This window comes from Cynara cardunculus (genome assembly GCF_001531365.2).
Source record: "Cynara cardunculus var. scolymus isolate 2C chromosome LG 12, CcrdV1, whole genome shotgun sequence".
Classification (NCBI taxonomy): Eukaryota; Viridiplantae; Streptophyta; class Magnoliopsida; order Asterales; family Asteraceae; genus Cynara; species Cynara cardunculus.
This window is the reverse complement of record NC_037539.1, coordinates 38,600,101-38,621,626: the sequence shown is the minus strand read 5'-3', so window position 1 is coordinate 38,621,626 and position 21,526 is coordinate 38,600,101. Positions and strand designations below refer to the sequence as shown.

Below are 21,526 nucleotides of genomic sequence, written 5' to 3'. Positions count from 1 at the left end.
TGTACTTAGGATGTATTTGGTTATCTATATGAAAAAGATGGATAAAAAGAGCAACAGTAACAATTAGTTAAGCAATGGGATTTGTAATTTTGTATCCATCTCTTCTTAGTGCTCAATATAAGTAATAAAAGGGATTTTTCGATAATTACAAGTTACATTACATGTCAAGAATCAATCATTAACCTTGGATACAAAAACCTAGACAAAGTTCATTTTCCAGGTACAAAGTTAGTAGCATAGGCCCAAGCGTTGTTGCTTACGGGATCTGCAAGGTGGTCAGCAAGGTTTTCCAATGGACCCTTTCCGGTCACAATGGCTTGTACAAAGAATCCAAACATTGAAAACATAGCGAGTCTGCCATTCTTGATCTCTTTGACCTTCAACTCAGCAAAAGCTTCAGGATCATCAGCAAGTCCCAACGGGTCAAAGCTCCCACCAGGGTAAAGAGGGTCATTCACCTCACCAAGTGGCCCACCAGCAACTCGGTACCCCTCAATTGCACCCATTAGGATTACCTGGGTGGCCCAAATGGCCAAGATGCTTTGTGCATGGACCAAGCTTGGATTACCCAAGTAGTCAAGCCCGCCGTCACTGAATATTTGTGCTCCAGCTTTGAACCAGACTGCCTCCCCAAACTTGACACCATTGCGAGCTAAGAGCTCGGGGAATACACACCCTAGAGCTCCAAGCATAGCCCATCTGCAGTGAATTACCTCAAGCTCACGGTTCTTAGCGAAGGTTTCAGGGTCTGCAGATAGACCAGCAGTATCCCAGCCATAATCACCAGGGAATTCACCAGTGAGGTATGAAGGAGCCTCACCGGAGAATGGACCCAAGTACTTAACTCTGTCTGGGCCGTACCATGGGCTGCTTGATGGCGCAGCTTTTGTGGTGGTTTTCCTCATGGAGACTGTTCCATTACCAGCAATTCCCAATGCTGGGGGAATGGATTTCACCACCCTCCCAAAGAAAGGCGTGGAAGAGGGAGCGATTGTTGAAGCAGCCATAGAAGTCGAAACTAGGAGCACACTAGATGGAAGAAACAAGTGTAGTAGAATCAAAGGCTTATTGTGTTGGTTGCTTGAGTTTCTTAGGCTGCCTTAAAGTGTATATATATATATATACATGTAAGGCACTGGAGAGTCTGATCTATGGAGATATTTATCTCTAATACCATTGGTTGATGGTATTTGATTTGATATCCAGTTGGGATAATAGGTGGATATGTATAAGAAATCTAACTGAAAACATAGACATCAACTGATAAGTTATTTTATATTGAGATAATGAGCTAATAAGCCATTTGGTTGAGTTGGGCAAAGACTAGTGGCTAGAAAGGGATGGTCTTACAGGTGAGAGTCATTGTTGTTGATTCATGACCATGAGCTATATTTAATATCAAGTGGATATAATTCATGGTTGATAGCTTGGGTGGATTGTAGGTATGGAGGGTAGGGACCCTTCTTGTTGATTCCTCACCATGAGAGAGCTTCAGAATTATTAGATGGAATTTGTGTTGCATAAACAAACCAAACCAATCAGACCCAGTATATCTCACCAAGAGGGAGGGTCCACAGGGTAAGATGTACGCAGACCTTACCTCTGTCTCAAGAGATAGAGACGTTGTTTCGGAGAAGATCTCTGGCTTGCGAAAAAGGGTTAAATATTTAGAAATCACAACTACATGCGGATTTGAGGAGCATGAAAACAATAAAGAGGAAAAATCAACCTGAAAATTCCGTAATATCAAAGTTATGTGAGAGCTGCAAGTGATTATTTCAAAATTCATTCAAATCATTTAGTGAACGACTGAACATCTGTTTACGCAATCGGCATTACACACATTTATAGTGTTCTATTCTGTAATCTGTTACCTACATACATTAGCATGATGTTCGTAAGTATTATCCAGCTGCTACCATGCCATGAGCATAGGATTTGATCTAGTAAGCACGGCAATACAGCCGGTAATTCAGAATCAGGATCAGGATCGTGCACATGAGTTTGATCTAGTATAATAGACGCTGTCTCTTTTATCTATTTTAACAATAACCTTATGGTCATGAAGTCCATAGAGACCATTTTTGTCACTATAACCTTATGGTCATGAAGTCCATAGAGACCATTGTTGTAACCAAGTTCTATCTGAAACCTCAGGTTAAGAAACTTCTATTTTCATTTTTGAACCCCCATCCTCATGATCACCTCCATGCGACTTCCTTACCCCAGACATAGCCCCGCCCAAGGACTATTTAGCTCACTGGCCATCTACAAACTGAATAAAGAATCTAACTTTCCGGTGTATTTTCAAGTTTTTACAGGGGTATGCTGTTTTACACCATAGGCATGTTGTTTAGATCATTTAACCAAAGGACCCACGTAGCCAATCTCATCCGGCAAATCTTTTGAACCCGTCTGTTTTTATTTTTGTTAATTCAAGTATTATATGCTTGTTAGTTAGTTATGACAAAGTGCACCGTTCCTAATTATATTTAGCAAACAGAAATAAGGTAAAATGACAACTCAAATCAGATCATCGAAATTCATTTGATATATTATTATTAATTCACAAGCTATATATATTTTCATACATTTATGATCCAATTTCACTTTCCAGGAACAAAGTTTGTGGCATAAGCCCAAGCGTTGTTGCTGACGGGGTCAGCAAGATGGTCAGCGAGGTTCTCCAATGGACCTTTCCCGGTCACAATAGCTTGTACGAAAAACCCAAACATCGAGAACATGGCGAGTCTACCATTCTTGATCTCCTTCACCTTCAGCTCAGCAAAGGCCTCTGGGTCATCTGCAAGTCCCAATGGATCAAAGCTTCCTCCGGGGTAAAGTGGGTCCACCACCTCCCCAAGTGGCCCACCCGCCACTCTGTACCCCTCAATCGCACCCATCAAGATCACTTGTGTAGCCCAAATGGCTAATATGCTTTGTGCATGAACCAAGCTTGGGTTACCCAAGTAGTCAAGTCCTCCTTCACTAAAGATCTGTGCTCCAGCCTTGAACCATACGGCTTCACCGAACTTGACACCATTGCGGGCTAAGAGCTCGGGGAACACGCACCCAAGAGCTCCAAGCATAGCCCATCTGCAGTGGATCACCTCGAGCTCACGGTTCTTAGCAAAGGTTTCAGGGTCCGCAGATAGACCGGCAGTGTCCCAGCCATAGTCACCAGGGAACTCACCGGTCAGGTATGAAGGAGCCTCACCGGAGAATGGACCCAGGTACTTGACTCTGTCTGGACCGTACCATGGGCTGCTAGACGGGGCAGCTTTTCCAGCGGTTTTCCTCATGGAGACCCTTCCATTTCCGGCGACCCCAGGTGCAAACAGAACGGATTTGACCGCCTGTCCCGTGAAAGAGGAGGAGAGGGCCATTGTTGAAGCAGCCATAGGATTTGTAAGCAAAGGTGAAGATGGGTTGGCTGGGTGAGTTCTTTAGAGGGAGAAGCTACATATATATACAAGTTAGAGAGTCTGAGCTGTCTGTGCTCCTATTGGTTGACGATATTTTTGCGGGTCCGGTCCAAGTGGCATGTACAGGTGGAGACTGACAGAGCCTACTGAGATACTTGTAACCAATCAGGTACTGACACATGTGATTTCACCTCATCCAGCACCTGAATTGATTTAAGAAAGACAAAAATGGTAAATGGTATGAGCCAAGAGGGTGGAGTGGGGTTTGAACAATTTGCAACCATGTATATATTGAAGAATCCTTTGTTTCAAGAAACCAATGGCACAAACTCTCATCTTTTGGTTTACATCCAACCCCAAAAGTCAAATGTCTTGGCTCTTATTAAAAGAAAGAAACTTATAAAGATCAAATTTACATATTTGGTTATCTGCAAAGCAGGTGGTCGTCCTGGGATTAGTCGGCTCACATAACGGGTTGGATATCCAGGTTAATAAAAAAAAAAGTGTAACAAATTATATATAATTGAAATGAGGAGCTCATCCCTATACAATAGTCTTGGGAGAGAAAATCTTTACGAGACCTTGTACACTTGAACCCGTAAGTCGGCAAACAATGCATCTGCATATAACGATTTCTTTCTAAGAACTCTGTTATTTTGATGATCCCAAGTTAAGTAAGATGTTGCCCAAAAAGTTGCTTACCCAATCCTTTTGAGCAAACCTGAAAAGGAAGTACCAGTCGAATGATCTAAAACGTCTCCCAATTGAAGTGGAGACCCCACCTTTTCCAAACCAATTCCCATGTTTCCTTCGCGAATTTGCATCCCACGAGACAATGCTCCAAAGTTGCTTGCATTTCATTACAATAGGACAGAGCACCGACTCCAAGTCGATGCCTTGATCCCCCAAAGCCACCGAACTGGAAGACTTCCAAGGAGAACCCGTTAGACGAAGATGTTGATCTTATAAGGAGAGTGTTCCAACGGGTTTCAGAAAGAATGCCGCCTTCATTTAGAGTTTTCTCTTTAATTAACGCCTTCAATATTTTGAGGTCCGTTGTTGTCTTAGAAGTCATCACCACTTGTCCCTACAGTTACGAACACAGCCTTTCGAATTAAAACAATCAGATCAAGTAACTTGTTAATGGTTATTGACAACATACAAAATTGTTTTATGTATTAATATCTTACTTGACGTGTTAAAAATTATTTTATTTCTTTTGGCGAAAGTCGGAGACATGATCGAATGGTGGTGTACAGATTACAAAGACCAAATTATCGTGAAATACCAAATTCGAGAAGCATACTGCTCCATAGCCCGAACAAATTACTTTTAAGAAGCATGTCACAGATTCGTAGGACGAAGAATTCTTCTAGCTTCAAGGGGGATACTCGTGATTAAAACTTTGAGATTTTTATCACAATAAAGTAACGTAAATTTCATAAAATTGAGTTTTATAACGTACAAATCTTATAATAAAAAGTTGGATGATTTCAAATATTTGTGTTTAGAGTTGAAACTGATTTAAGTAATAGTTATTTGTTACCATTTTGATATAAAAACTTCGACATTTATAAGCAACAAAAATACTGCACGGCAGAATTTACAGAATGTGTCAAAAGTTGTCCACTCATTTTGAGAGAAGTTTTTTTTTTTTTTTGATTAACCTGGATATCCAACCCGCTATGCAAGCTGACTAATCCCAGGGCGACCACTTGTTTTGCAGATAGCCCGGAGTCACCACATTTGAACCTCTGTGGCCATAAGGGGAATTTTATTCATCATTGGATTTGAACCTGGGACCTCCAGGTACTTTTGACCTTTGGAGCCAAGCTCAAACCAATCAGACACCACCCTTGTGGTTGAAAGAAAAGAGAAGTTTTTATCGCAAATGCATTAGACAGTTAATTTTTGTAGTTTGACTCACTGTAGAATCTAGATATTATATTTTAGGAAAACCTTTAATTTGTACCTATTAGATTACCCAACTTCGTCGATAAAACTTAGTGGGAATATGGAAGTCAAACATGCAGTGGAAATAACATACATTCTTTCGAAAACCCATACGAAACGGGGTAAGATTGGTTTTAACTCGTCCAACATCAAGTTTTAATGTTGTTTCTGAATCCAATCAGCGAACTTAAAAAGTTGCCTCTACGGTATCCGAACAAATAAACCAAATATCGTTCTTCATCACACGGAAAACAAAGGAGTTGACTTCTTCTCTTGGTGTTGCCATGCACAATTAAATTGGAGAGACAACCGTAAATGAGATGGATGGGAGGGTGGACTTTCTTCTTTAAGGACGTTTAAAAAGTATTGAGTTTTTTACATATCTTTTAAATCGATTCCTCGAGGTCGGTTTCAATTAATATTTTTGAAAATCTTATAGATTATGATTTAAATAAGGTCGATCCTTTTTTCGTGCTATTGACTATGCAATTTAGGCATGAATTTGACACCATGCTTACCTTGAATCGACTGTTGAGTTCTTCCCATGACCAAAACTCGAGCTTTTCACTGTATGTATGTAGTAGTAGTAGATAGAAAATGCACAAATGGTTCATCCATTTCCATCTCGATTTCAGGGTTTCACTCTATATTTGAACGTATTTACCATCGTCACCATTTGCCCCTTGAGTTTATGTTATCATGCACTCATGCTTTTAACCTATTTACTTCACTTATTTCCAATTTGGGGTTTCGCGAATCTCTAAATTGTAACCACTTGGGTTGTGGCGTAATGGTTAAGTCACAGGAGGGATGTAGTGGAAATCTATCTACCCCGGGTTCAAATTCAGCGCTATCAAAGTCCCTATCGCCATGGAGATTCATCTGCGATGACTACAGGTCATTCGTGATCACCCAGGTATTAATCGATACACGCAAGCTGACCCAGAAACTTAAAAAGAGAGTATATATATATATATATCGAAAAATCATGTGAGAAAAAGAGTTAAAGTAAGAAGCGTAAGAAGATATATGGACTCTTAATCACCTTTGATCTTAAACCCACCGATAAATCATGCTTGATACGGGGATTGATCCGGTAAATCTCATCCTAACGTGCATCCAAAAGTAGAGATCATTTCTTACGCTAACTCTCCTTCTCATCGGAACTCAACCATCATATATATAGTGGGATCCCAAACAAAAAATAATCATATAATGAAATAACATACATAATTTCATAATACGAAACAACATATAATTGATGGTTCTTACGGATTTCAACCTTTTAATTTAATTATTCTCCGTTGTCTCTCTAGATATATAGGGGTAGACTAAATGTGCTCTTACATGCTAATATCCTCCTCACACATCAACATCAAAAATATTTTTTTTACATTTTTAATTAATGATTTGATTCGATTTTGATTTATATAGAGATTCAAATAGCACATTTATATATATATATATATATATATATATATATATATAGGGTTGGGTTCACGTGAGACCGAAGATTTTTCATAAGATCCGTAAGACCAATTTATGTTCATTGATCAACTTTATAAGCTAATAATGTAATGGTTTAAAGTTGCACGATGACAATTTTGTGATTATTGAAAAGTCCCGTGGTAATTTTGTAATTATGAATGTTCAGATTGTAGATCTAATCCAAGGGTTGAAAATTGGTCTTACGGGTCTCACGAAAAACTTTTAGTCTCACATGATTCCAAGTCTCTCTCTCTCTCTCTTTCTATATATATAATATGGTTGGGTTGAGTTGTAATAAAATGAAAGTTATAGCAAGAAAGGTAAGAATGAATCTTCATATTTGGATAAATCATAATTAAAGATCAACACCAATCAGATATATTAAGATGTATTGGATCAATTCCAATGAGAAGCACAATTCATAAGATGTGATGAGATTAAAAATCCAGATTCATTCTTACATTTCTTTTTTATTTTTAGAAACAACAATTTTATTAAGAAACCACCGAGGCCAGCAAGATGCTAGCGCTTACAAAAGAGCCGTTAAAGGGCTGGTACACCAAACATTCCAATCAAGAGAATTACAAGACTTCGATCTGAGTCTAATCCAATTAAAAGAAAAGAGCACAATATCCTTGTAAATTRCCATCGGGTTTTTACCGGGTTTATTGAAGACCAACGCATTTCGATTCGTCTAAATCATCCAAATAAACGCCATGAGAATTACTTCCAAGCCCTCCTTAACCTTCTTCCCTTTGAAAGGAAATTGTGCTGCAGAAAAAAATTCCACCAAATTGGTAGCTTGACAAGGAAAACCCGACCACCAATTCTTTACATACGCACTGGTCACCTTTGTAGTCGAACAACCAAACAAGAGATACCCTTCCGTTTCTGTTTGATTTAGGCAACAAGGACAGAGAACTGAGCTCACTTGGACACCTCTAAGGAAAAGATTGTCTAGTAGGAAGTCTAGACTTTGAAAAACGCCAGATAAACATATTCACTTTACCAGGAACTAATTTGTTCCATTTCGAAACACTTCCGTCAGATTGTAAAACCCCTTCATCAATCTTTCCCCGACACGTCTTTACATTTCTTACCTTACCTTTTTTTCTCACACAGTTATTCATTGAAGTTACCAGTATGTCACTTTACTCAATTAAATAGATACCATAAAATTCAATAACTTCACAACTAACTTGAGTAAAGTGAGATGGTGGTACCTTTTAAGGCAGACAACATGCAATTGCAAATGCAAAAGTACTTGTGACCCATGATTCCTTTAATTTTGGTATGAATGTGTATGTATGCCCACACACAACAATATTCATCATTATAATAATAAAAGTATCAGTAGGTCACATGTTCAAATTCAATGAAGAATAAAAATCCTCTTATAACCACGAAAATTCAAATGCGACGACTCTGAACTATCTGCAAAGCAGATGGTCGCCTTCAGATTAGTCGGCTCGCATAACGTGTTAGATATCCAGATTAATAAAAAAAAATAGTATTTTTTAATCATTTTAATAAAAATATGTTACTAAAAACATCAAATTATGTCTGTTTTCTATACATAAAAATCTATGTAACCATATTATTATATATTATAAATTAAAAATTAAAAATTAAAAAAAGAAAAAGAAAAAAGGAAAATGGAAAATAAATTTGGCCTCCAACCACCATTTTACAATCAATCTAAAGCATTAGGTCCAGCACATGCCTTCAAAACGGGGCTCCATATCCACTGAACCAAAAACTTCCTACCTCTTCTACCATTCATATTATAAGTTCGACCCGACCCATCCTTCATCACCTGTCCAATATACCCGCCTCCACCACCCGACCCGTATAACCCTTCACACAAATCCCCAATCTCCGTCGGTGCAGTCGGGTCTTCACCCGCGTACCAAGCGTTCACCAATGGGTTCGACGACAGCTCCGCCAGCTCATGGCCGATCACACTGATCATTCCGTCAACTCCGACGTCGCCATTCGGCGATGCAAGTGAACCCGGCCCGCCACTACCCATGTACCCAGGAACGGCAAACGGGTAAGCGCAGACTTCCGGGCACTGTTTACCCGAATTTCCGACCCATGCGTATGGTAAGGTGTATCCTACTTTCGATGGGAAGGTGAAGTAGTGGAACCCACACACCGCGCGGCAGAAATCCTGTACGGTGACGTCGCCGGAAGTCAGGACCAGGTAAGCCCCATTTTTATGATCGACGGCGAACGGAGCTGATCGGACGGATGAGGCGATGACGTCTTGGATGGTGAGACGAGTGAGGTGGGTTCCATGGGTGTACTTTCGATCGGAATATTCTCCGGCGATGAGGATGTTCCGAGAGATGTTGGCGTTGGTTTGGTCGGTGTAGAGTGACACGGTCTGCCACCAGTCGGAAACCGAGGGGGGTGGGGCGGCACGGCGCTTGGTGGTGGAGATTGATAGAAGGAAGTCTTTAATAAGCAGCTTCTGAGTTGGAAGCCACTTACCATACCAGATGAGATAAATGTTGATCGGAGAAGAAAGGACAGGACCCATGTGGTACCGGAGGTTGACGAGCTCTGATGATCCTTCATATTTCTTGGAAGTAGTAAAGACATTGGGGGGAAGTTTAGGGTTAACAAAGGTATAATCTTTATCATGATGTTTTACATCCAGGGTTTCAGCAAGAAGAGAGGGTATGAGGAAGAAGAAGCAGATGAGTGTGAGGGTGAGGGGTAAAAGAGACATTTTGGTTAGAGATGGAAATGGGTGTAGTGAGGGCCAGAGAGAATGGAGATGGAAGAATATATAAAGAGTAGGAAAGAAATGGGCTGGTGACAGCTGCCAGGTTTTTTGGGAGTGATGCACAGAAGCTGAAATTTTGAAATTGGAATAGGATGGAGGGTGGTAAATGACAAGAATGCCCATGGTATGCTTTTTGCCTTTAATTTTCAACTTGTCTTTGTGGGGTTGTGTGGAATTTGTCCCCTTCTATATTACAATTCTATTACATGTGTTTTGTTGTTTTTCTTAGGATCCAAAACTGTTAATAATTAAATCTATATTTATTAAATTAAGATCAATCATGCATTGAAAACGTTAAAAAAACTAACATTACTGAACTTACTCGATTCTAGTTCAGTTTTGTGCATTGATTGTACTCGATTCGAGTTCCGTTTTGTCCATTGATTGGTTGGAATAGTGTCTTGCACTCCCACCTGCTATAACAATAACCAGTGCAGTTTCTGGTACATAAAACTGAAGAAAGGGTACAGAAACTAGTAATCTAGGTGTTTCTTGAATCTTGTGTTGTTCAATGACCAATCTCAGCCAACTATTTTGAAATTTGAAATGACAGATAGAGAATTAGAAAAGAAACCTAAATCTTACTTCAAAATGAATGTTGTATATTAGAAAACAAGTGAATACAACCGTCAGAAAGAAAAAGAAATCATACATTTCAAAATGGCTGGATTGACTACTACTACTATTACTCGATGGTAATTTATATCATTTAATGTAACCAACTTGACATTTTGTAATAAGAAATAAATCTACTAGTTTTCTTAAGAGCAAATACATCTGGGTTCGTGACAACTTACAGAGATTGTATACCTCCAGCCAAGAAGATGTTTGGTTAAAACATGTTTGGTTGTTTCCACTGTGTCTGAAGAAATAAGCTACAACACTCTTGATCTGCACCACAAACTGGTCGCATTTCACCAACAGAAATAGAATGGAAGACATGAAACTCTATCGATTTAATAATAAATAGCAGGTGAAAACATATAGGTTTTTAATGAATCTGGTATTAGCATTTCTATCAAATTTTGGAAATCATAATGACGGAATGGTGCAATATCAAGGAAAGTAAATCATACTAATTAAACTGTGGTGATCAGTCACACTGTTCACATCAAGAAACCACAGTTATTAACACATTGATTCTGGCCTATTAATATAGAAATGAAAAGATAGAAGATGTGGGCGCTCACTTCATTGGACATTAAGTGGTTTGGATACCTAGCTGTTCCAAAGAATCTGGCCCAACTAGGAATATCCGCCTTATGGTTTTGTATCGAAAAACAACAACTCCCTTATATGCAGTTCTTGGTATACCATCCTGCATGATGTAAGAAGCATGAGTTACTCGTCGAAAAGCTTATTTACAACAATGCCAGAATATGAACCAAGCTTAAGCAATAGAGTACAGGAGTAGTGTCACACTTTCACAAGCCGGGGGTTTTCATGGAAACAGCCGTTTTACTCTTTGGAGTAGAGTCACGTCTGTGTGCATCTTACCTCCCCAGACCCCACCTCCAGATGGGATATATTTGGTTCGTTTGGTTTTATAGAACAAGTTCACGAACATGGAACTGTGATATACCTTCCATTCTTCAAAAATGCCAAATTGGCGTGCAATGTCTTCAAAATCTAGTTGATCTCTGTATTGTATACGCACGTCTCCATCTACATTATTGGCCTTCAGAACAAGATCCGTTCCATAAAGAGGCTTTGCAGCTTTCACAAGGGCTGCAAAGTGCTTCACAAATTTATCCTACAGAGAAAGAAGCCGAAGATTTACAATGAATATAGTATCTCTTTCTTATACTATGACCTTCTCAAGTGAATTTCTATTATGAAATTCATACCTCTCTCAGGTAGCTCAAGTTCATTGATTTCCAATCAACCTTTTTACAGAAAAAAGAACATATTGATTATTATGGCATAGATAAAGTCAAAGATACCAGCAGTAGCAACCTAGATATAGTAAGACAAACTTTTACATACCGGGACATTATTCAGCCTTATAGGTTTAAGGTATTGGTGGAAGAACTGGCCAAAACTAGAACCCTGGAAAAAAATAGATAAATGCCATAAAATGCGAGAAAAGAGAAATAATGAATCCGCTGCAAAGTAATACAATAAGCTTTTTGTAGTTGTCAAGTGATATCACATATAAAAATGATGACATATAATTTCTTCACAAGACCCCATAAGTGGTATAAGGGGTTAACTCCTTTGTGACCAGAAGGTTATGGGATTGAGAAATGCAAAAAAAATCTAAATGCTTAGACTTCCCTTAAAATGCAAAAGTATCCTTGATGACATTTAATTAATATTATGACAATTCCATTTGCAATCACATATAATTAATGTTATGCTTTCTGAAATAACCCCTAAAGGAAAAAGAAAAAACCCAAAAAGAGAATAAAGAAGACATGAATAACAATTTTCTTATGCTGAAATGAAGCTGCCTGTCGTTTTGAGAAATTCTTTAAGATGACATAAGAATGTTTCCATCACTACCAAGGTATTTTCGGGACAACTCTCGCATCTCAAGCCTACAAACTTTGGCTGTCACTAAAATTTGGGCTCTATGACGTAATTAATTTGTGAGCTAATTTTTTAAAAGAAAAACAAACTTCAAAGGCTGCAACTTATTGTGTAAATATTAGAATCTTCAACCGATTTTAGCGTGTAAAAGAACCACGCTCCCTTAGTATGCTGTTCAAGCACAACAAGGAATGTTACTGGTAATGGCAATGGAATTAGTCAGAGGTTGTGAGAGTAAGTTGCAGACCATCCATGCTTTGTGTATGCTAAAAAATCATTCGTCATTATAAGAACACATGGCAACAAAGTTCCAAGATTTCCAACCACCAATGACTCGATGAAATCTCTTCTAATCTGAAGCAATAACGTCGAAGAGGATGATTTGGGAAATGATGAATACAGGTGTGTACCGAACTGCCGCACAAAGTTTCAAGTTTCAGTTGTGCTCAAGATAAAATAAGAAGTCGATAAGGGATACCTACATGTTCACCAAAGTTGTATGTCCTGCAGACTTCTGGACGAATAAACTGTCGCCCTTCATGATTTTCTTTTAGTCTTAGCCAGTCATCCCAGTAAGTAATACATAGTCAAAGAAAATTTTCTCTCTGACATGAAATAAACCATAAACCTAGGCATGAAGATTGAACCACAAAATACAAATGAGAATAAAAGGATATGCCTTTGGCCACTTTGGAGATAGCTCATCCCATGTAGGTTTAGATAGCATCCATCCAAGACCAGGGAAAAAATCTGAGCGATACAACGTATCTGCAAGATTGACAAAAATACAGCAGCATTCATGAATGACGGGCACATGACTAGCATTGAACCGAACACACCGAGATGAGATAGGCTTGGATCCACATTTCATGTTATAGCAAGCATCATTAGGCTTTAAAAATATGGAACAACAATAAGGGATTTTAATTGCATTATAGACAGAGATGGACCTAGAACTTTTTTCAAGTGATGGCACCATATGACCATAAGAAACAAATATAAGGATATTTTTCACAAAATCAACATTGGTCTGTTGGTTAGTTCATTGTTTTTCATATGTGACGTCCTGTGTTCAATTCTTTTATTGCAAAAAAAATTCAAAAACATAATAGATTTGAAATTAAAAGCTAAAAACTAAGAAAATGACACTAACAGGATTCGAACTCGGGTCTGGGGTGGAAGAAAAGCCTTGCAAACCAACTCTACCAAGTGAAACTTGTGTCCTCGTAGTTTCAAAATATATACGGTGGCAGACAACAAATTGATACAGTGGCACTTTTCACGACCCTATAATTTTTTACACTATGACGGAGGAATGAAGTGATGGTCCGTGCCACCACATTAACCACCTGGGTCTGTCCCTGATTATAGATCCAACGAAATTATAATAACCCTAAAGAACACTGAACAGCATTAATTTTAAGAGTCAAAAGCAACCAAAAACTTCAGACGTACTAGGTATGGTAGAAAGAAGAAAGGTCCATAAGTAGTGACAACTACAGACTTACAAGGATCATGCACAAATTGCTTTTGCCCATTGTCATTCCATGAGGATATAGCCATGATGGACCTATCATGAGAGAAAGAAGTTCCTAATATTAAAAAAGAATTTTTGAATAATGAAAGATAAAATAAATCATTTTAAGTTCATGCCAGAGACTTACTTATCTTTGTCAAGGAGGTCTGCTCCAGCCTCAAAAAAATAAAAAAAGTCAGGAGCAATCTCCATGTCATCTGCATCCCATTAGGATCTATATTCTCAGCACGACTTTTAAGAATTCCAGAACAAATCAAGAAAAATGTTCTACATTAAAAAATAGTGTATCTATACCTTCAAGTATGATGACTCGCTTAAAATTATGTTTGAAAAACAATTGATCCAATGCCCACTTGTAGTGACCTGAAAATGAGGTAGTTAAATAATGAGGTGGAAGTTTAACCCCTGCAAATATGGAAATGGGATTGAGGTAAGAAAATTAGTCTAATGTATTGCTTACGTGCAATCTTGTAATATGCAATTAACTCTCCAGGCCTTTCAGTATGCACAGGTTCGTAATCCAAGTGCTGCAACAAATTTGAGTTATTCAACACAGCTTCATTTGACCTTGTAAGAATAGTGCTTAACTTGAAGTAACAATAACGTTGTCACAAGAATAAATATTTATTAAGCACAATCATATGTTGAAAATCAAGAGCAAATGAGCAAGGTCCCTGCATGGCTGCATGCAGTAGATTGTGGGAAGGGATGATGGTAGAGAACTAGTCAAGTTATGGAAAAATAACAAGGGAGTATTCAGGACTTCAAGCCTGCACAACTTCCTTATGCAATGTATGTTCTTGTAAATTTCGTGCCTTGGAAGAAACTTAAACAACTGTTCTGGAATGTGCCATAAGCTCAATATATGGGTGTAAGGTGTGAATACAAGATTTCACTCAGGTTCTTCGCACCTTTACAATATTATGAAGTGATCTCATATCAGAACAATAGGAACAAAAAACCTTTCACCCCAGAATAATTTGGAATAGACTAACAAAGACCATCAGCAACAAAGGGAAGGGCACACTTGCAACAGATTTGATGTCTGTCTTATCCATATTAAATTTTTCAACAGTGAGGGTAGGTAATCTAGGGTAAATCCAAGATCAGCAGGATGCCATTGAGTGTAAGTCAGGCTTTCAGCAGTTATGAAGTATCAGAAGTTGGAACCACAGTGCATTATAACTTGTATCAAGTCAAGGTATTAAACATAATCTTTTTGGAGATGGCAATTATTTTTTATTAAGTGGCGATAGTGGAGAGGACATGGACTAACATCGTAAACTCCATGAAACATCAAACAACGAGATTTGGTATCATTAGAAGTGGAGTATCTAGAAGGGCCTAATATGATTCTTATTTACTTAAAGGTCACCTTTCATTTTCCTTGGAGCATATCCTATCAGAAACTCGTTAAAGAAACACAGAGTTCTCAGCTAGGAGTATTTTGCTGTATGTTGGTTATCTTCTTGTTTAATTAATTGCCAAGAACAAAAGGCAGACCAAGTTGACATATATTGTAGTTATGATATCATATCATCACTCAAGCAGCAAAGTAATGACAAGCATCTACCTGCATGTAGGTCAACTCACTGTAACTCAAAGCCTTTGCTCTAACATCAGAATTTGACCCATCCTGAAAAATATTATCATTTAGAGGGGGTCAGCTGGAGGCACGCACTTTAGCCAGTATATTAGCAATTATCATACAAGCACGAGAATCTGAACGTCTTAAACTACGGCTGGATACAATATACCTGGGATACAAAAACTGGAAACTTTGATGCAACAGAACCATGATATCTGAAAATCGTCAAGAGTTGGGCCATAATCAGTCAACAGATGAACAATTGGCTTGCAAGATTAATAATAGAATATTCTAGAAGTAGAAAAACATACTTTAGGATAGACTTAATAGTCCTTTCCAGATAGTCAGCACGATTGCAAGCCATTATAACAACAGCTGCCACTGGCTCCTAGAAATGAAGTAGAAGGTTCATTCACTATGTAAGAGAGATGATCTTTCAACAGGGAAGAAAGCCAGATTTTAGTATTCTTGTCCTAACCTGAACTTGTTGAAACAAGCCTTTGACACCTTTCCCTGCAAATTGATAAGATAAAGGTCAGACTCATATAGCTTCTTTTATGCAGGTACACAACCATATGTGTGTGTGCCAGCAGATTCTTGCATAGAGTGAAAGAGAACAACTAAACGGCCCGGCAATATGCATGGTGGAAGAATTCTGCATTCTCTACATATTCAACTCGTTTCTATGCATTCTTTAACAAGTCAGGAATATATCTTCAGACATAACTGCAAAGAGGCATGGCTCTGCGATGAATTTTGAGCTTTTATTTAAGGCAGTCACTTTTTTTTGCTAGTTTCATTTTTAACATATTTAAAATCAGCCATGTGTTGCAGATAACTTAAACAGCAAATAAGATCATGAAGCAAATTTAGATAGGCTTAAAATGTATCTTATGCTCTCTGGTGTTGGTATGTATTCTTAGAGTGGACACAACCAGAAAAAATGAAGAAAGATGCATTGTGTTATTCAGAGAAGAGAACCAAATAAATAAATTGAAAAAGGAGACAATTGAGGGTGTGAACTTACTTTCAAGATTTTGAACAAGTGTCCTCAATTGTTCACACTCCTCTTCTTGGCGTTTCGCTTTTTCTGAAACAGCAGTAGCAAATGAAGAAGGCTGGATATGAATTTTTCTTTTCTTTTCCAGTGAAAAAGGAACACAAGAATTGCAATTAAATAACTACTGTATGTAATAATGTCACATTAATATTTGTTATCACTTATAAAGGAAAGTAATGCAAACGTATTAGGTCCCACTTAGCCAATTAAAAAAGTCAGACGGTAATGACAATGATTTGCAAGGGAAGTGAAGCAACACAATATAAGGATGCCCATATAAAAAGTTTCCGCTCTAGTTTTCCTCCTAACAAAGAGTACACCATCCACTCCTAATAAATTAGCAAAACGGATTTTGATGTTTCTCTTAACGGCAAAAACTGGCACATTCATTGATAATAGAAATTGATTACAACTGTTACAGTTGTTCCAACAAATAGTTGGATTTAACCCGGGCAAAATTTTGATCCTCGTTACTCACAAACTAACTCTACCTGGTAACTACCATCTAATCTTGTGGCCAAATATTGAAGGTCCACTTAGTGTTCATCACTTTGCAATCACATTTTAAGAACTAAACACTTTTCTTAACCCCCTTTTTGTTTGAGGTTGATGATTTTTCACTCGTTTCATTGTCTAAAATCAAGTAGGGTTTCTAGAAACGTAAAATTCGCTTACTATGAATGGAGCCAACTACCTTCACGCATTTTGAACATCAGCAGAACTGCGGAATAGAAAGGTTTATATGATCGCAGGAACAGATGTTTGTTTGCTACACACTAATGCGGCCTTTGAATAAACAATTCAACTGGTGGTATTCTTGGAGCACTTTTAGATATCGTTGATAGGGGTAGCTTTAAAGAACAAGAATAATTTGGTATTCTTGGAGCACTTTTAGATATCATTGACAAGGGTAGCTTTAAAGAACAAGAATAATTTTTCCTGTTGTTAAGAAAAGGTGAAAAACTTGATATAGGGCCTTCTGACAAAGACAAGAGAATAATTTAAATATGGAGCCGAACAACAAGAATAAACTAAGGGGGCATTTGTTTTTTAAGAGGTGCTGAAGTATATAAAGTCTTATTTCACTTATGATTGCTAAGAGGTGGTGTTAAAGTCTGAAATCTGAATCAATAAGACCGTTTGTTTTTGTAAACTGATAAATGTCTGAATTTGTTTAAATTGTCTATTTTACCCATTAGAAAATTATAGTGTTGAATTTATAGATAAGTTACACAATTTCACATATTTATTCATCATCATTACGAAATTTACATTTAAATTATATAATTAGCATTCACATAAACGGAAGTATGTCATTGTCGGTATTTAACACATTTAAACCCTTTTAAAATACATCAATTGAGAGAGGTGAGGATCGATTTAGTAAGGATCGATTAAGGTTAATCGATTGAGAAACACCATTGTCGATTGTGTGGAGAACAATAAGAGGCAAATAAGAGGTTGGTTTACCTCTTACCAGATAAGAGGACAATTAGACATAAGTGCCTCTGAAAATTTGGAAAAAAACAAACAGTCGGAATGGCCATACCTCTTAACAGATCAGACATAAGAGCTCTCTTTTTTAAACAAACAAGGCCTAAGACTCTTTTTCAAAATGCCACATCCAAGCTTCACATATTAGCTTAAATATTATTATGTGACCATATGAAACAATAAATCCTTAATCCCCTATTCTTTGAAGGATGTACATTTGTCAATATTACGATAAGGAAACTAAACTTTGTTGATTACACTTAAGAAAAAACAATTAAAATATAAAGCTAATAAAGCAATTAAAAATATTTGTCTTGCATGATTTGTTTTGTTAACCCTATGCCCTAAGTTCATAAATCAAGAACAACAGAAACAAGAAGTGAGAAAACAACTATATTAAATGTGCAACAGGATTACCACCATAATTATCTGATCAATCAGTAACCGCATCAGGAGAGATGCCTTACCTTCCAAAGCCACAACCTTTTCCTCCTGCATGCTTATCTGATCAATCAGTAACCGCATCTGGCTCGTGCAATGATTTTCCCCTTCCACCTGTTATAATCCAGTAGTCCACTAAATGCTTATGGAGGAATTTATTACACAGCTAAGAGAATACATTGGATTAGATTACAAGACGATGGAAATGAAACATTTTACAAACATTTAATATTCCATTATTACTATTAAAATATTCCCTCCATGGCAAAAAGATAGTTCTTTAACAAGTTTTTTTGTCCAAAGAAATCTTGTATCAACATTAACATTAATGCAAAAAAATGATTGTTTTAAACGGGTAACATAGGAAACATAGTTACTTCCCCCAGGAGTTTCTACAATTACATTCAATATCGGTAAAATCATCCAAAATTCCTTCCAATAGAAGTGGATTCCTTTTTGAGACAAAGGTAGCACTACCATTGCACTTACGTAGCACTGACAATGCCACCTATCCTCTTGTTTGGTCAAACAATGGAAAATAATCCATTAGGTAATCAATGATAAATATCTATATTTATTATAGATGTTATTAAAGTTTTTTAACGATAAGACCTATCATCGCCTTTTGCATGTCCTCGGAAATTTATACTAGGGGTAAATTCTCCCAATTTGTGGCCTACCATAAGATCCATACTCATGAAAGAGATCCGATGTAACCAAAGTGCCCAGTGTTACATGCCTTCCAAACACAGAAAGAAGCATGATGCATTAACATTACCAATCATAGCATCCTAATGTTGAATGTGCAGTCAAATTCAAGTTGAAACCAGCACACTACTTTGTGCATTTACTTTGGAAGAACTTGTTTAATTTGGTTATGACAGTTGACAATTGAGGATGACAGTGCATTACCTCTTCTTCCTCATGTCTATTGTACTTTAGAAAGACAGAGCTTCTTCATGCTTTGTGCATATCAGAACTCAAAACATGATAATAATAAAATCCTAGTAACACCCCTCACAGGAAGCAAATTGCTAAACCATAATAATTTATAGTTATTCTGTCTTATCCTCTTCTTCCTCCTGTCTTAGAAAGGCAGTAGTTCTTAATGCTTTGTACATACCAAATTCAAAAATCTCATTAATAAAATCCTATATAACGCTCCCTTGATGGAAGCAAATTGCTAAACCATGACATTCCATGTTCTGTTTATGTTTCCTGCAACCAAGATTACGCATGTTTGTGATTATCGATCCTAGAACCTAATTCCTACACAAGCCCACTAAGTAAGACTCGTAGCACAAGTTTACACACTAAAATAATGTTAAATGGAGTTAATAATAAGCAATTTCCAACTATTGTTGTCAGCACTCGGCATAAAACAGAAAAGAAAGTGGAGTCGAGAAAGTCAGATAGGCTATAGCATCCTAAAACCATAAAGCAGTTTATACAGCCAGTACTAGTAGCAAAATAGAATTAAATAGACCATGCAAGGTGAAACAGTATACAATCTACTTACCGCAGCTGCAACTTTGTCGGCATACTCAGACTGTGCCTTAAACAGCCTCACCTGATGTTGTATATAAAACATAATAAGTTTAATAAGTAAAGAAAACTTGTGACATGTAATTATTCGTCCTGACATTCCAGTGCCATCCATGGCGATTGCAAATTAAAGAATCAAAATGCGTTATAGGTTCTACCCTTATTAAGTGTTGAATCACTTAATAATATAAAATAGAGTTGTTCCCTTTGGGTTTTCTACCATTATATCAAATAAAGTTGTTCCCTTTGGATTTTCTTGATGCTTGCAGGATTTCTAGACCATTAAGCATCACAAATTTATGAAATATAAAATAGAAACGCAGTAAGGACCAGCTACACATGTAATGGAGGAAGTTAATTCATGGATTTCAGATATTTGGAAATTCAATAACTTTAAGTTATAATGCAGCAGAACTCTAAATACAAATCGAAATAATATATATAACGAATTCAAAAATGCAAGTAATGGCTGTATTTAACCTGGGTATAGATGAATGCGATTGCAGCAAGAAGAAAAAAAAATCTGAGGCCACCAGACCATCTCCACATCCTTCTATGTTGTCTTTGTGATTTTTAGATCAAAAGCTTCAGAACAGCATATGAACTGAAAGCCTCGATCTCTCTCTTTAAATCGAAAAATCGCTACTTTCTGAATCTGAATCCTCTGTTCTTCTGCTTCTTCAGCTCAATCTGAATCGGATCATAACAATCTTCTTGAAATAACTTCCCAACTGAATTGTCAACCTTGTAGTCAACCGGTTCGTCTATAACTTTTACTAACTCAGGGTTATGTCTGAACGGATCCCGAGTGCTTAACAATCCCTGGTTATTTTCACCACTACTCGGGCATTTGTTAGCTTGAATCCTTGATAAAGTTGGGGACTTTCTCTAAACCCTAATTGTTAGAATGTTGATGGTCGTTGATTCATCTGATGCATACATTTCTGCTGGATTCCATTTGAATCCTTTGATTTATATTTTTAGGGAGTAAATTACAGATTTAGTCCCTGTGGTTAAATGAAAATTACAAGTTGGTCCCTGATTTGGAAAATAATTTAAGACGACCCCATTAAAATAACATATTACTTTCATAAATTTTTTTATTATAGTATTTTACTTTCTTTTCTTTGTTACAGTATAACATCACTTGTTTATTTTTTGGCATTCCAAACTACACCATGAAATCTACGATAAACGAATGATCCTTTGTGAACATTTTTCTATTCTTGAAATAGCGATCTTTTGATTAACATGTTTAATTTATCACATGATAATTTTTGGTTAATATATTTGAAAGTACAATGTTGTAATAGAAAATGTCAAATCAACAATATGTTACGCGTAAACAATGACAATACATAGAGATATGATAACTTGTGTCATGTCATCTTAATTCAAATCAAAAGTTACTCATTGCTATGACGACATTAATAAAAATAAAGTTAAAAGTATGTTGTTATGATAGAGAAAAATGAAAGTACAATACTACAAAAATGTCAAATCATCATAGATTTTTTTGCAGTAAGTTCTTATCAAAATGCACCTTCAACTGAGGCATTTGAGTATGAACAAACATCATAAACAATCGTCCCTCATTGTTTGCTTCTTTAATCAATATGAAGGAAAACTGTTGTCTGGTGTATGGATAACTATACCCTCAAAAGGCTAT

At 37.1% G+C, this 21,526-nt stretch overlaps 3 protein-coding genes across 5 annotated transcripts; all 3 read right to left on the bottom strand.

The window, feature by feature from the left end:
• Positions 1-78: 78 nt before the first annotated feature.
• LOC112523916 lies at positions 79-3,740 on the bottom strand. The gene is made up of 2 exons (XM_025133588.1): positions 2,611-3,740; positions 79-1,095 (listed from the first exon to the last, which is right to left on the bottom strand). The coding sequence occupies exons 1-2, from the start codon at positions 3,399-3,401 to the stop codon at positions 210-212; spliced, it is 1,677 nt and encodes a 558-aa protein (XP_024989356.1). The 5' UTR covers positions 3,402-3,740; the 3' UTR covers positions 79-209.
• A 4,783-nt stretch (positions 3,741-8,523) lies between these two features.
• On the bottom strand, positions 8,524-9,704 carry LOC112523472 (protein EXORDIUM-like 5). The gene has a single exon (XM_025133090.1). The coding sequence runs from the start codon at positions 9,601-9,603 to the stop codon at positions 8,560-8,562; it is 1,044 nt and encodes a 347-aa protein (XP_024988858.1). The 5' UTR covers positions 9,604-9,704; the 3' UTR covers positions 8,524-8,559.
• A 540-nt stretch (positions 9,705-10,244) lies between these two features.
• On the bottom strand, positions 10,245-20,788 carry LOC112522664 (alpha-1,3-mannosyl-glycoprotein 2-beta-N-acetylglucosaminyltransferase-like). Of its 3 annotated transcripts, none has more exons than XM_025131939.1 (19): positions 20,338-20,788; positions 19,832-19,882; positions 18,339-18,426; positions 16,345-16,407; positions 15,796-15,830; positions 15,629-15,705; positions 15,487-15,532; positions 15,303-15,365; positions 14,190-14,256; positions 14,024-14,092; positions 13,857-13,926; positions 13,701-13,762; positions 12,870-12,960; positions 12,675-12,768; positions 11,647-11,709; positions 11,508-11,546; positions 11,243-11,413; positions 10,851-10,978; positions 10,245-10,563 (listed from the first exon to the last, which is right to left on the bottom strand). In XM_025131939.1, the coding sequence occupies exons 1-18, from the start codon at positions 20,404-20,406 to the stop codon at positions 10,862-10,864; spliced, it is 1,335 nt and encodes a 444-aa protein (XP_024987707.1). In that variant the 5' UTR covers positions 20,407-20,788; the 3' UTR covers positions 10,245-10,563; positions 10,851-10,861. The 3 variants fall into 3 exon arrangements, with proteins under 3 accessions (XP_024987707.1, XP_024987706.1, XP_024987708.1); XM_025131938.1 differs by having other exon boundaries at positions 10,245-10,551; XM_025131940.1 differs by lacking the exon at positions 16,345-16,407 and having other exon boundaries at positions 10,245-10,551.
• Between the last annotated feature and the right edge of the window lie 738 nt (positions 20,789-21,526).